Below are 13,385 nucleotides of genomic sequence, written 5' to 3'. Positions count from 1 at the left end.
TGACAACAATTATTGGATCAAAGTTTCTACAACCTGTTTTCATTCCAAATAGAAACCAGAGCCGAAAGAGAGTGAAGTTACAAATAAAAGGTTCAACGACAAACTAAAGTTCTGAAACTGAAAACCTCTGCGTCAAACGATTTTTTTTTTCCAATTTTTAAACACCTATCACCGCAAGTGAATAAAATCACAAATGGGACATTAGTCTCTAAATACTCTTATGTGTGTACACACATTCAAATCGCCATACTCAACATATATGAAGACCGTCCCCTGAAATAATTAGATGACCAGTTTCACTTCGGATGATGATAAGAGATCAATCCATTCTTCCCTTCAGAATCCTCTCTGTAACTTCAGTCGGAGTTCTGTAACAAAACAAAACAACGATCGTGAGACTTGTCATAGCACACGCCATAATATTTTAGATCTTCATCTTTCATCTTTCTGGCTCATTTCCAGTAACATCACGGCTTTATATATCATTTAACTGGCTATAGTCACAAAGAAATCAATAAATTTTTTAGGACAAGATTGTTAAAGGTTTGAGAGACTTGACAAGTTAATGACTATTTTTTAACCCTAAAAGATCAAAACCTAAAAGTGCAATGTGATTAATAGATATGCGTTTATATTTAAGAGGTGTTCAAGTAAAGTAGACATTTAGTGTTCTTACACAACATAGACGTGGCCGCCCCATCCACTCAAACAGTCCCGATCAACTGATGATAGTAGTGCTTGCGACACAGTCTCAAACAACTCATCCGCTTCCTGATTCACAACAAGATATCGTTAATGCCATCACAGTTACAAATTTCTATGCTGACTTCACCGACTAGAAAGAAGGTCTTTGTAAACAAGGCAAGCAATGTATTAGATGGCTTTCATTCCCTAACCCAGTTTTTTTTTCCAGAATTCTTATCTCGGAATTTATGTCACTACTCACTACACGAGTCAAATCATACTTACAGGCTTCATAGTCTGTTAATCTAACATCAATTTCTATGCAAATACAATCTAACACAATTACCACTCTTAACAGGGCTTTCGCCTCTTGAAGTTTAAGATATTTGTCTATCATTTCTAAGTGTGTAAATTAGGGACCATCAAGTACTATTAATCGGTAATACGAAGAAGATTTTATATAAACAAATACCATGTCTGGCTTGAACATTGCCTCACATGCACCATAAAGAGACTCTGAGGCAGTACCAGCAACCACGAAATCTTTTGCCAATTCCCTGAATAAATTGACAATAGAAGTATTAGAGATATGGTCCTGTCTCTCTTTTGCAACACTCCACGGAAAGAAAACGATAATTGTATCTAAATTAGGAAAGTAAAACTACACCAAACACCAAAAAGAACAGCCAATAACCAAGCAATTAAAACAGTAGAGCAAACAAAGAGTGGATGTAACCGACTGTGGCAAGTGCTTTGTGAGGGATTAAGCAGATGCTTTGTGAGGGAAATGAACTTTTTTGGTGCAATCTGGTTCTTTTTCATCTTTTGCTGATGAAACTATATTTTGTTGTGGGTGTCAGCTTTAGCTTTTGGCCATTATGGGCTCGCGTGTTTAGTTAGCAAGGGGTTCAGGCCTTGGCTATTTTAATTCATCCTATGCAAAAAATTGGTTTTACGCCAGACTTATATAAAAACAGTTTTTGATTGAAAAAAGCTGATTGTGGAACCCGTTCATTAAGCTTCCACAGTTAAACCAAGAGTTCCAAACCAAAGAAGACTTGGAATGACCATAAACAAAAATGCCAACAAACTTTCCAATTGGAATCAAAGAAGAAACCTATGCTGCTCAAAAATTCATTTCAAAATTAAAAATTCGTTCCGAGTACCGAAACTTAAGGTTACAATAGACCCTCAAACACTTTTACAGGCACACTATTCTTGATACGAAAACAAAGAGAGAGATAACATTGGTTCACTAGCAATACTCTTAGTGAAACTAGCAGAGTAAGAGTATATAAACCTAACAGCCCAGGTCCAAACTCAGGTTTCACAACTCCAAAAACAATCTAGAAACTGCGTTAATTGGACACAGAATTTAGAAACCATTTCCTAAAAACATAGAAGAAAAGTGTTGCTTAAGAAAACTTAACACTTAGGAACAGCGTTCTGCATTTATTATGTTTCCGTTTTCCACCAAACAAAATATAAAAATTCATAAAAACCAAACTCACTTGGCTCCGATTGAATCCATGGTGCAAATAAATGGCTTATCATCGTCGCCCAGCCCAGCAATCACAGGTTGACAGAAATACGGACCAAACCTAAATTGCACAGTGATAAACAAAATATTTATAGTTTACATTTCTGTACCACTGCTAAAATTTAAATAAATATATAAATAAAACCTTTTCTCGTAGAGAATAGCGGAGACAAGGCTCGCAAAAGTCTCAGGCTTCATATCCCTCTCCTCACGAAGCTGGTACAGCTTGTGCCTGAAGACCAATCTCTGGTACCTTTTAAGAAAAATTCCTAGGGTTTAGTCAAGCAATTAACCGTTAAAAGGAACTTACTAAAAACAAGAGGAGAAGATTCTCACAGAGTCTGAGCGTCTGTGGCAAGACCGGAGAGACCAAGGTAAACCCTGTCGTGAATTTTGTAAATCTTCTGGAAATCGGTGGCGATCGTTTGGAGCTGAACTCCGAGCCTCCGATCACTGGCGATTGCGAAACAGTTCTTGCCGACCATGGCGACTAGTGCGCTTCCATTGTACTCAAAGATCTGTCATCCAACGAAAACTTGAAAAAATTATCACGAGATCAATCTATTATAGCGCCTCATTGTTGTTTCATCCTAGAAAATTCCTCTTGAGAAAAGAATCAGATAATTCAACAACTGGAAACCTATTTCGGAAGACGAACAAGATCTCAGTAATCCCATTTCGAAAAAGTGATTGAACAAACGAAAAACGAGGGGAAATGGAAGAAAATATTCAAAAAGAACAACGAACTTTTGGCTGTGAATCGAAGAAAACATATTAGTACTTACCGACATCGTAGATCACTGAAAGTTAGGGTTTCGAGTTTGATAGACCCAGCAAGTAAGGAGAGAAAACGGAGTCTTCCTGGGAAGAGAAAAGAAGAAGAAGAGCAGAGAATTTCCTTAAATCCGAAGCAGTCGAAAATGAAAATAAAGTGAGAAAAAACGACTCCCTTTTGGTCACAGCATAGAAACGACTTGTCGTCGATGGGCTTCCACTAATTCGGGCTTGATCGGGCTGATTTTCATGGGCCCATTTGTCCCAGCAAAGTTCAAAATAAACGACAGGTCTGGTATCTTAAACGACATACTTAGATAGAAGAAGGTAATGAAGATCGGAAGAAGAAACTAGTGAAGCTGGGAAAAACAAAAGCCTGGAGAGAGAGAAAGAGAGAGAGAGCAAATTTTCTCAGTCACGCACAACACAACAATACACAATTACACACACACTGTCTCTTTCTCTCACATTTCTCTACCATCTTGGGTTTTGGGGGTAACTTTGTTTGATTCATATTCTTTCGCACCACCCAATCAAAGACCCCACAAATCTCTCTCTCTCTCTCTCTCTCTATAATCCCCTTTCGCGCAATGCCAGCTTCGCCTTCCTTCCCATCAGGTAAAACCCTTGTCTCTCTCTAGCTCTCTCTTGCACACACTTTCTCTGCGAATTCATTTCTCTGATTTCCAAGCCCTAATTTTTGTTTGGTTGATCACAGACGGGCGAGGCAAATGGCGGAAGAGGAAGCGCGACTCCCAAATCAATTCCCGGAGGACGGCGAAGCACCACCAAGACGACGCCGACGACGACGATGAAGAAGACCCCGACGACGACCTCGACCATCACCACCGCGCCGACGACGAAAACTCCGACCACGCTCCCGATCCGGCCCCGCACGAGGCCGAGCTCCTCTCCGCCGCCGCCGTGCGATGCTCCGACTTCCCTCTCGTCGTCCGCCGCGCCGTCGATCGCCCTCACGCCTCCGTCCTCGCCATCGCCGCCCTCGAGCGAACCAACCATTCCTCCTCCGCCGCCGTCGTCGCCGGAGGTAAATCCCCTGCCGCCCTAGAAAATGTCTCTCACGGCCAGCTCCAGGCGCTCTCCGCCGTGCCGCCGGATTGCGCCGCCCTGGATCACGACGGTGGAAGCTCCTCCTATGTAGTCACGCCGCCACCGATCATGGACGGCCGCGGCGTCGTCAAGTGGTTCGGGACCCGATGCCTCGTTGTTCCTATGCATTCCGGTCAGTTAGTTTCCCGAGAATACTTAAACGTGAAACCAACGAATTGATTGAAAATTTTGTTTCATTTGCCAATCGTCTTTACTCTATACGAACATTTCACCAAAAATTAAATAAATATTAAAAGGCCATTAAAACCAATCTCACTTGGTTCCAGTTGAATCCATGTTGCACTATGAAAAAGAATATATTATTTCATTTGCAGTTCCGTATCACTACTTCTTTATTCTATCCAGATTTTGTGAATGAATGTAGTGAAAATTTTGGTTTTGTCTTTTTTTGTTTTTGTTTTTTGGTGGAAGATTGGTTTTCACCGGCCACGGTGCATAGGCTGGAGAGACAAGTAGTCCCTCATTTTTTCTCGGGGAAATTTCCGGAGCACACTCCAGAGAAATACATGGAATATAGAAACTACATAGTGGCCAAGTACATGGAGAATCCCGAAAAGCAGCTCGGGGCTTCCGATTTCCTGGGTCTGATCGGCGGTGGTGACAGTGAAGACTTGAACCGGATTGTCCGGTTCCTCGATCACTGGGGGATTATCAATTACTGTGCTCTTGTGCCGACCCGTGAGCCGTGGAGCCGGAATTCCTACTTGAGGGAAGAACCGGCCGGCGAAATTAGTGTCCCCTCCGCGGCTTTGAAGTCGATCGATAGCTTGATCAAGTTTGACAAGCCTAAGTGTAAGCTCAAAGCCTCCGAGGCTTATTCGACTCTGCCGGGCCGTCTCAACGACGAAGGCGATTTGGACGATAGAATCCGAGAGCGTTTGTCTGAAAATCACTGCCATTGTTGCTCTCGGCCACTTCCGAATGTGTGTTATCAATCAAACAAAGAGGTAATGTTTCTCTATAAGACAGTAGACGTTTCATTTTAATCGCATAGTTGTGATAATTATTTACTGACTCGTGTTTCTTCGGACAGGTTGATATAATGTTGTGCTCTGATTGCTTCCACGATGGGAGGTTCGTGATTGGTCACTCGAGTTTGGATTTCACACAGACGGATTTGTCAAAGGATCACGGGGATCTAGACGGGGAAAGCTGGACTGATCAAGAAACATTGTCGCTACTCGAGGCCGTGGAGCTACACAACGAGAACTGGAATGAGATCGCGGAACTCGTGGGTACAAAGTCAAAGGCACAGTGCATTCTTCACTTTCTCCGCTTGCCCGTAGAGGACGGCCTACTCGAAAACATCGAAGTTCCCGGTGTAATACCCGTGGCGCCATCAAATCAGTCCTCCAATGGAGACATTCGCAGAAGAGGGCTTTCTAGTTCAAATGGAGATTCAGCAGGACCCGTGGGCGACCAAGAAGAAGCTGATTTAGAAACCGGATTCCCTTTCGCGAATTCTGGGAATCCGGTCATGGCTCTGGTATAAAAAGAAAATATGATTGTTTGTTGATTATTTATTGATTGTCAATCCATTTCTTAGATATGCTTATTTATGAAATAATCCAAAAACAAAAGGCTGAGTTTGCTTTTAATCAGACAAACCGGGTTGGAAAATACGTTTTGTAGGTTGCTTTTCTTGCATCTTCTGTTGGGCCAAGAGTCGCTGCAGCGTGTGCCCATGCATGTTTGGGAGTGTTGGCTGAGGGCAGCGATTTATCTGTTTCTGAGGCCCAGCTACAGAACGAAGGATTAGGACATAACAACCGGTGAGTGTACTATTTTTTCTAAGAAATCTGTTGCTCATTTCTGTAAATTCGGATACTTTTACGCGTTTTGTTCTTGAACATTCACATTTTAGGATCTCGGGAAAGCCGTCAAATTCTTTCTGCTCTTATGATTTTCCCGTACACTACTGTTGTAGAAAAGCTTATCTCAGCACACTTTTATGTGTATACGTGAGAGTGTGTGTGTGTATATATAATTTAATGTCTTATCTGCCTGATGAAGGTTAAATTTGGAAAATATGCATGGTAGAGACATTGGTCTTCACGGAGAGATTGAAAACTCAGTTCATCAGAAAGGTATGATATAAGATTTTCCTAGTCTTCACAGTTTTAGCATCTCTCTCTCTCTCTCTCTCTCTCCTAACATGGGTTAAATTTCAGAAGAGAACTTGGATTCAAGGGGTCTAGACGAGGCAGGCTCGGCACCATTATCAGAAGAAAAAGTGAAAGCTGCCGCGAAAGCTGGGCTGGCCGCGGCAGCTATGAAGGCAAAACTATTTGCCGACCACGAAGAACGCGAAATCCAGAGACTCTCCGCCAACATCATAAACCACCAGGTGAAATATATATATATTCTCTCCTCTACCTCCCATTAACGAACGAACGAAGCTGACACATCATCGTCTCTCTCTCTCAACAGTTGAAGAGATTGGAACTGAAGCTGAAGCAATTCGCGGAAGTGGAAACTTTCCTGATGAAGGAATGCGAACAATTGGAGCGGACGAGGCAGAGACTGTTCGGCGAGCGGAGCCGTTTCATGGCGGCTCAGATGGGCGTTGCTCCCGCGGGCCCCACAGGTGGCGGCGGGCCTTCCAGCTCAGCGAGGCCGCAGGCGATGTCAGCGCAGCCGAGCATGTCCGGGTACAGCACAACCAACCAGCAGCCGCCACATCAGCAACAACAACAACAACAAGCGCACATGGCGTTCATGCCTCGGCAGCCCATGTTCGGGATGGGCCCGAGGCTGCCCCTTTCGGCCCTACAGCCCACATCTTCGGCTTCTTCGAATTCCATGTTTAATAACAGCAACAATCCGCCTGGGAATCGACCCATGTTGAGGCCCGTGCACGGTACAGGCTCCGGTTTAGGCTGAGAATCAGAGGTATAATAAATTCCTGTTTATGTAAATTCCGAAGCCATTTTTTTTTCTTCTTCTTCTGCAGTGGAACCAAAAAGTGGTAGTCGAAAATGTTGAGGAACCAATTGTATGGATGCGTCTTTCACCGATTCATCAAAGCCTAACTTTTTTACTTTCGGTCTATATAGAAGTTCAGGGGCAGTTTTTTACTTTGTAGGTGTTGTATTTGGCGTACCATTGGAGCTTAAAACAAAAAGGGGGGTAAAAAAAAAATTAGATTTTAGCCAGAAGGTGAATTCTGTGTAATTTGATTTTTCTGAGTTCCATATATTTTTTTTTTGTCTTTTCTATACCTTGGCCTTGTCGCTGTGCAAAAAAAAAAAAATGTCTTTCCCTTCCTTTTTAATTTTGTTTGTGTGTATGTCGCTCGGCCAGGGCCGGCCTTAAGCCTCAAATTTTTGGAAAAAATGCCGCAATTTTTTTAGAAAATAAGTTTTTATACCTAATTTATTTATTTTTTTTATTTTATAATATAGTTAAAAATACTTAACTCTTGCTTAATGCCACATATTAGTTTGGGACGCCCTGCGTGCGGCTCGGCGTATGTGTGTGTATTTTTCATTCTTTTTTATATGAAATGTTTGCTGCAATTGTTCATGTGTCCTTTGTTTTGTCTGATGTCTCGTAAAATCGTAATAACGCGAATTTATAGAACGGAAAATTAATAAACGTAAATTAGCAAGTGTAAGAAATATAATTTCAATATTTTAGTTACTGTAGTGTAACTGTAAAGTAACACGAGTGTACACTGTAGAGCATGCTCGTTTATTCTTGTTTTACTCTTTACATTTTGATGTGGTTGCTAACCCTGGCTAATCCAATTTTGAGCAACATTTTTGCTCTAAGCAAAATAAATGGGGTGACGTGACTAAACGACCCCCCCAAAAAAAAACATCCAAACTCATAATTGATGCACTGAATATGTTACATTCTTGAGACCAAAATATACAATTATTCAATTACATAAAAAAAAAAAACAGAACATCGTTTTCAAACCCTCATGCCTCTCGTACCTCGTTGTCAAACACACATTTTCTTTTGTCAACTGAAAAGAAAATGAAAAACAAAAACATTTGTAACACACAAAATAATAAAAGAAAAAGCATCAGAACAAAACATGAGAGTGAGAACAACACTCTTCTCTTTGTTGAGTCTTGACTCAGTAGACTAGTGAGGCAGAGTAATATCAGCCAAGTCTTCTCTGAAAGGAATAGCTCCAACTCCAGTGTGACCATTTTCCATCTGCGAGTGATTGGCCGGCTCGTACTTCTCCGGCTCGACGAAAGTCACCACCGTGTCCTTCCGGAAGGTCAAGTAGATGACAGCCACGACATAAATAGCCATCATCGGAAACACGAGGATTCCGATGAACACGGTCAACCCTTTGGGCAACGAGCTGTGGATGATCCAACCCACAAACCCCGTGCTCAGATAGTACACGTTGATGCCGATGATCCCGTACCCCAGAATCCACGACACCACTATGATCTGAAGAAGAAAAAAAACACATATCATTTGAATTATTAATCAACTCATATAACAATGTCTGTATTTCGTTTTTGTTTATGATTAATTTGGCTAAAAAATACTCACAATCATGGAGTTCTTGTGAGGCCCCATTTTGGTTGCGCTGCTGCTGAACTTGAGGAGCGGGATCAGAGCAAATGGGAGTTCGAACGAAAGTATCATCTGCATTGCACAAACTCAAGCACATTAGATATTTGGTTGAAGAAAGTGATGATTGATATAAATATAGTGGTACGAAGAACGAACAGAGGCGATGATGATGAGTCTTCCGGCACCGTTGGAGCCTCCGATAATGGAAACGATGAGGCTCGGAGTTATGGCGATGGACCTCGTCAGCAGATTCCTAGTCCATGTCTTCATTTTCAGGTCCAAGAAACCCTTTCAAAGAAAAAAAAAATCTCAAAAGCTTGATCAAATTGATTCATAGTCCTAGAATATAAAAAATAAAAAAATAAAAACCTGCATGATGAATTGTCCAGCGTAAGTGCCGGTGATGGCAGAGCTTTGCCCGGAAGCTAGTAAAGCTATGGCGTATATGATCTTGCTTGATTTTCCCAATACATTCTGTTTATAGACAGATAAACACAATTAGAGATTGTGCAAAAGCAGTGGAAGAACAAAAAAGAACGTATGTATTACCTGAAGAAGGAAAGAAGCGGAGTTGAGAGTGATATCACTACACTGATCGATGCTGTCTTGCGAAAGGTTGTTCCCGGAGCAGACTGTTCCGGAAACTGATATCACGGCCACGTTGATCAAGAACGCCACAAACAGCGCAAACCCGCTCTCTATCAAGAAAAACCTACACGCGTCCTGTTCTCTCACCCCCACCCAAATATTAACAAATTAAATTTACTTGTCACACAAGCATTCGTATAAATAAGCGTGCGATACGTGTTTGAATGTGATGTATCTTCTTACGTTGATGCCTCGGACTGAGTTCGGGATTTTCCTAGACAGCACAAGCGCAGAGTGAAGAAAGAGATTGTGCCTGTTTATAATTACAAAAATGAAGATAAGGATCCATGATACTTAACATGGTCTCACAAAACCATAAAGCTCGCAATTTTAAAAGTTTAATCATAAGGAAAAATATAGTTGAGGATCTATGATACTTAACATGGTCAAGAATTAAGAAGATTTTATTCCATTTTTAATGACTATGGATGTCAATAAATACAGTTTTTTCATGACATGTTTGTCACTAAATGGAACATTGTTGATGGATAATGAGAAAAAAAAATATTCGATTTAGTCGTACTTTTGGAATAGTATTTTAAAAGAATGAATATATAAGCGATGATGTGACGTACGGCATGATGAGAGCACCGAGGAGAGCAATGGCGTCGCCGGTGGCGTCGTGGCCGGCGAGCTTAGGGATGAACATGCCTTTTAGAACCCCCGACGCCGGAGGTTTCACGTAACCCATCTCTCCGAAGAAACACGCCGCCATTACAAATACCAGCACTGCTATCAATAATTCCAGCTTCCGAACCTGCATTCACATCATAAACATTTCACAATTTTGCAATTTTTTAAATATCAAGGTTTGGGAAATGACCCTTTTATATATATATATATATATATATATATATATATATATCCATTATTGGGATATGTGCCTCTCATTTTGTAAGTTACAGGATGAGATTTAATGTCTGCTACTACCTAAGCTTTGTCATATCTTCACCCCCCCAAAAAAAAAAGTTCCAAGTTTTGTCAAATTTGGCTATATGTGGTATGTAGATTGATTTTATTGTTATATAAATGAAATAAATAAATAAAAACCCTCAACGAATGACTATAGTATAATTTATATTGTGAAAAACGATAAAATAAGTATGGACTACTATCTCGGAACCAATTACCCATACCTAAAAGGACCTATTCATTGTGGTATCTTTATAAAAAAAAAAAAAAAAAAGAACAAAAAAAAAATTAATTTAAACGGGTATTCAGAAATCACATTTTAATTTTAAATCAATTAACTAGGATAGATCATTGATTAGTAAAGGCTGGTCACTAAGTAGAAGTTTAGTGATTCTTATTAGGATTTTTTTTTAATAGCAGTGTAATTCTAATTATTATGGTATTCAAGTTACCCCATATTTTTGAAGACCAAGAAGAAGGAGAGTGCTGAAACCGGTCAATAAAACTCCAGCCCAGACTGGAATGTTGAACAATATGTTCAGTGCAAAGGCTGTTCCAATAACTGCCACACAAATACAAATAAAATAGGGATATAAGCAACTACAATTATTGATTCATATAAAACTCACCACACAAACATACTATACATCATAATAAATTGAGAAGGTCGGCGTTTGAACCATAAATATTCATTTTAAAATATTGATTGACTAATATTATTATGTAAATTGTAACTTTAATACTTTATTATCAGAATAACTAATAAATTCATATATTTATTGACTAAAAAGATTAAATATGAAAAATAGCATATATATTAGTTCTTCATAAATATCACATAGTTTTAAACGGCTTAAAACCATTCAGCCTCTTACACACACTTTACCTTCCCCCAAAATTTTAGTTTGGACTTTGGACCACCGTTAAATGATTTAAACCATTGATGTATCAAGTTGAAAATAAATGTCAAATTTACCTAACTAGGCATGCCTTCACTTCATGTCAAGAACTCGTAATTTAGACTACCATTTTAAATAAATTTTATATAATAAAACTACACTGGTTCTGAAAAAAAAAGTAAAATTTAAAATTAATTTATATCTGTTTACTTTGTTTTAAAGCGGTCAAAAGTCAAAACTACCCAAAATTTACTGGCCTAATTAATATCAACATATAAAATGACAAGAGAGGGGTCATAAACAAGCGTAAGACATGTGTATCTCAAATTTAATAGAATATGAAAAAGAAATAGAAATAGAAAGTAAGAATTATGTATACCCTCAGGTATATCTGCGGCTATGACTGCAAGCTCAGCGAGCAACCATAGACAATACTTGACGAGTAATGGATACTCAGCTTTGCATAACTCCGAAAGATGTTTCCCTGCAATTTATTAATTATTCATTAACAAATTATTATACATGTGCATGACAATTAAAAATTTTGTAATAAAAAAAATTATATATTCAATTTGTTACTGTAGTTACCTGTGGACACACCCAGATTAGCTGCGAGTGACTGGATGATGAGTGCGAATATCAACCCAATAAGTATAATCCACAGAAGCTGATGACAAAATATTAGAATAAAATAAACATCCTCAAAATTGACCAAGTAGTATAATTTAAGTGGAAGAGACAGAGACAATTAATTTATCTTTTTGACGAAGACAATTAATTGCTGATAATGTATTTTTCATGCACAATGCAATGGTCCTTCCACTTACAACATTTATTATTAATTACCTCATATCCATGGTTAGCACCAGCTTGAAGATCAGTTTCCACTGCTCATCATGTGACATCATTGCCGAATTGTTGCAAATATAATTAAGGTATGTTAGTTTATATAGTGACCCAAAAAGGACAAGAATCAAAAGCATAAAGACAGAGAGAGAAATAGTACAGTTTCCAGGATCAAGATAAGCCAAAGAGACAAGAAATCCAGGTCCTACATATGCCAGAAACTTCCTCCATCCAGGTTGCTGATCAATGATCATCAATTATATATATAATCAAGAAACATATACATGCATGTATATATAATATTAGGGTGTTAAAGAAAGAAAATTGATAAAGAAAGAGGAAAGGCCATAAATTGATTAAAGAAAGAAAGAAAGAGTCGAGGAATACATGTTCGTCGGGATGATGAGAGATGTTCATCGGCGACGGAGTTCCGTTAACGGCGACGATTCTGTTGTTGCCGTTGCTATTGTTGTTATTGTTGCCTCGGTGCTCTACATGACTCGCCATTATTAATTACTCTCTCTCTCTGAAAAGTGTGCCTTTTTTTTGTCCTTGAGAGTTGAGATAATTTTTCTGTGAAATGAAGAGATGTGAACGTGTAGTGATGACTGATGAGTTACGAGAGAGATCACATATTTATAATACCAGTGTGTGAGGTTTTATTATTGATTAAGTTGTTGCATGGTGTGAAGTGTATGTAGTGTGTGAACACTCTATCTCTCTCTCTCTCTCTCTCTCTCTCTCTCTCTCTTCAACGCCATTTGTCTCTTCATTTCTGCCTTGAACGGTCCGCTCCTTGCTACTTCTTTTATTTCCATTTAAAAATTAATGTGGTTTTTTTTTTTTTTTTTTTTTTTTTTTTTATATTATTACCATTTTAGTTAGTTAATGATATGCACTGAATTTAATTGAGTTGGATACGTATTTAGAGTCTCATATTCTCCTTTTATAATTATTATTTCCACATTATAGTTAAGATCAGGCCACACATTATGGTAAAAAATTAGACCGGGCATATCCAAACAGTCTAAAAATCAAATTGAAACGGATTGAATAAGAGAAAAATTTGACCGGACTGATGTGGTTAAAACGGTCCAATAAACACATCCGTTTTAGACTATTAGATTGTTTTAAATCGGATTGTTTTAGACTATTATTTAAAAATACTAATCGGTGTAGTCCGGTTTAGAATACGATTTCAAAATTTTAGACCGCGTTTGGATTGTTTACAAACCAGACTAGTGAAATTTTAAACCATTTAAAATTAAACTGTTAGTCTAAAATAAGTGGTTCGGTTTGGTTTTGAACAGATTTTTTTGAGCCATCCTAATATATAATATGCATTGAGAGATGATAAGCCCCAAAAAACTAGTTTATGTAACACTATATCTTCTTGTGAAATCTTC

The 13,385-nt window shown here is 39.0% G+C and overlaps 3 protein-coding genes across 3 annotated transcripts; 1 reads left to right on the top strand and 2 right to left on the bottom strand.

Annotated features, from left to right (window-relative positions):
• Nucleotides 1–9: 9 nt before the first annotated feature.
• Nucleotides 10–3,191, bottom strand: LOC149391707 (proteasome subunit beta type-3-A). The gene is made up of 7 exons (XM_089618820.1): nt 3,010–3,191; nt 2,561–2,742; nt 2,370–2,477; nt 2,196–2,285; nt 1,157–1,241; nt 677–771; nt 10–368 (listed from the first exon to the last, which is right to left on the bottom strand). The coding sequence occupies exons 1-7, from the start codon at nt 3,013–3,015 to the stop codon at nt 320–322; spliced, it is 615 nt and encodes a 204-aa protein (XP_089474946.1). The 5' UTR covers nt 3,016–3,191; the 3' UTR covers nt 10–319.
• A 128-nt stretch (nt 3,192–3,319) lies between these two features.
• SWI3C (SWITCH/sucrose nonfermenting 3C) lies at nt 3,320–7,467 on the top strand. The gene is made up of 8 exons (XM_089618819.1): nt 3,320–3,616; nt 3,717–4,241; nt 4,541–5,076; nt 5,163–5,615; nt 5,762–5,901; nt 6,143–6,216; nt 6,301–6,476; nt 6,560–7,467. The coding sequence occupies exons 1-8, from the start codon at nt 3,589–3,591 to the stop codon at nt 7,010–7,012; spliced, it is 2,385 nt and encodes a 794-aa protein (XP_089474945.1). The 5' UTR covers nt 3,320–3,588; the 3' UTR covers nt 7,013–7,467.
• A 494-nt stretch (nt 7,468–7,961) lies between these two features.
• Nucleotides 7,962–12,623, bottom strand: LOC149391705 (metal transporter Nramp6.1-like). The gene is made up of 13 exons (XM_089619503.1): nt 12,367–12,623; nt 12,140–12,218; nt 11,980–12,020; nt 11,722–11,800; nt 11,513–11,617; nt 10,687–10,796; nt 9,898–10,079; nt 9,506–9,575; nt 9,224–9,397; nt 9,044–9,148; nt 8,831–8,962; nt 8,651–8,746; nt 7,962–8,545 (listed from the first exon to the last, which is right to left on the bottom strand). Exons 1-13 carry the CDS (start codon nt 12,484–12,486, stop codon nt 8,225–8,227), a joined length of 1,614 nt encoding a protein of 537 aa, XP_089475629.1. The 5' UTR covers nt 12,487–12,623; the 3' UTR covers nt 7,962–8,224.
• Between the last annotated feature and the right edge of the window lie 762 nt (nt 12,624–13,385).

This window comes from Urtica dioica, chromosome 7 (genome assembly GCF_054948205.1).
Source record: "Urtica dioica subsp. dioica isolate 48M chromosome 7, U.dioica_male_clone48M_v1_H2, whole genome shotgun sequence".
Classification (NCBI taxonomy): Eukaryota; Viridiplantae; Streptophyta; class Magnoliopsida; order Rosales; family Urticaceae; genus Urtica; species Urtica dioica.
The sequence above is the reverse complement of the archived record's forward strand: the minus strand, read 5'-3'. Positions and strand labels throughout refer to the sequence as shown.

Bases quoted from the DNA above. Each gene is read 5' to 3' on its own strand.
- LOC149391707 (XM_089618820.1), bottom strand. The intron at 2,478-2,560 runs GTGAGAATCTTC...TTTTCTTAAAAG, and splicing joins GCCACAGACGCTCAGACTCT to GTACCAGAGATTGGTCTTCA. The intron at 1,242-2,195 runs GTGAGTTTGGTT...CAATTTATTCAG, and splicing joins ATGGATTCAATCGGAGCCAA to GGAATTGGCAAAAGATTTCG.
- SWI3C (XM_089618819.1), top strand. From the start codon at position 3,589: ATGCCAGCTTCGCCTTCCTTCCCATCAG. The intron at 5,902-6,142 runs GTGAGTGTACTA...TGCCTGATGAAG, and splicing joins GGATTAGGACATAACAACCG to GTTAAATTTGGAAAATATGC. The intron at 6,217-6,300 runs GTATGATATAAG...GTTAAATTTCAG, and splicing joins AAACTCAGTTCATCAGAAAG to AAGAGAACTTGGATTCAAGG.
- LOC149391705 (XM_089619503.1), bottom strand. From the start codon at position 12,486: ATGGCGAGTCATGTAGAGCACCGAGGCAACAATAACAACAATAGCAAC. The intron at 9,576-9,897 runs GTACGTCACATC...AATTATAAACAG, and splicing joins CTCGGTGCTCTCATCATGCC to GCACAATCTCTTTCTTCACT. The intron at 8,963-9,043 runs GTTTTTATTTTT...TTTCTTTGAAAG, and splicing joins CTGGACAATTCATCATGCAG to GGTTTCTTGGACCTGAAAAT.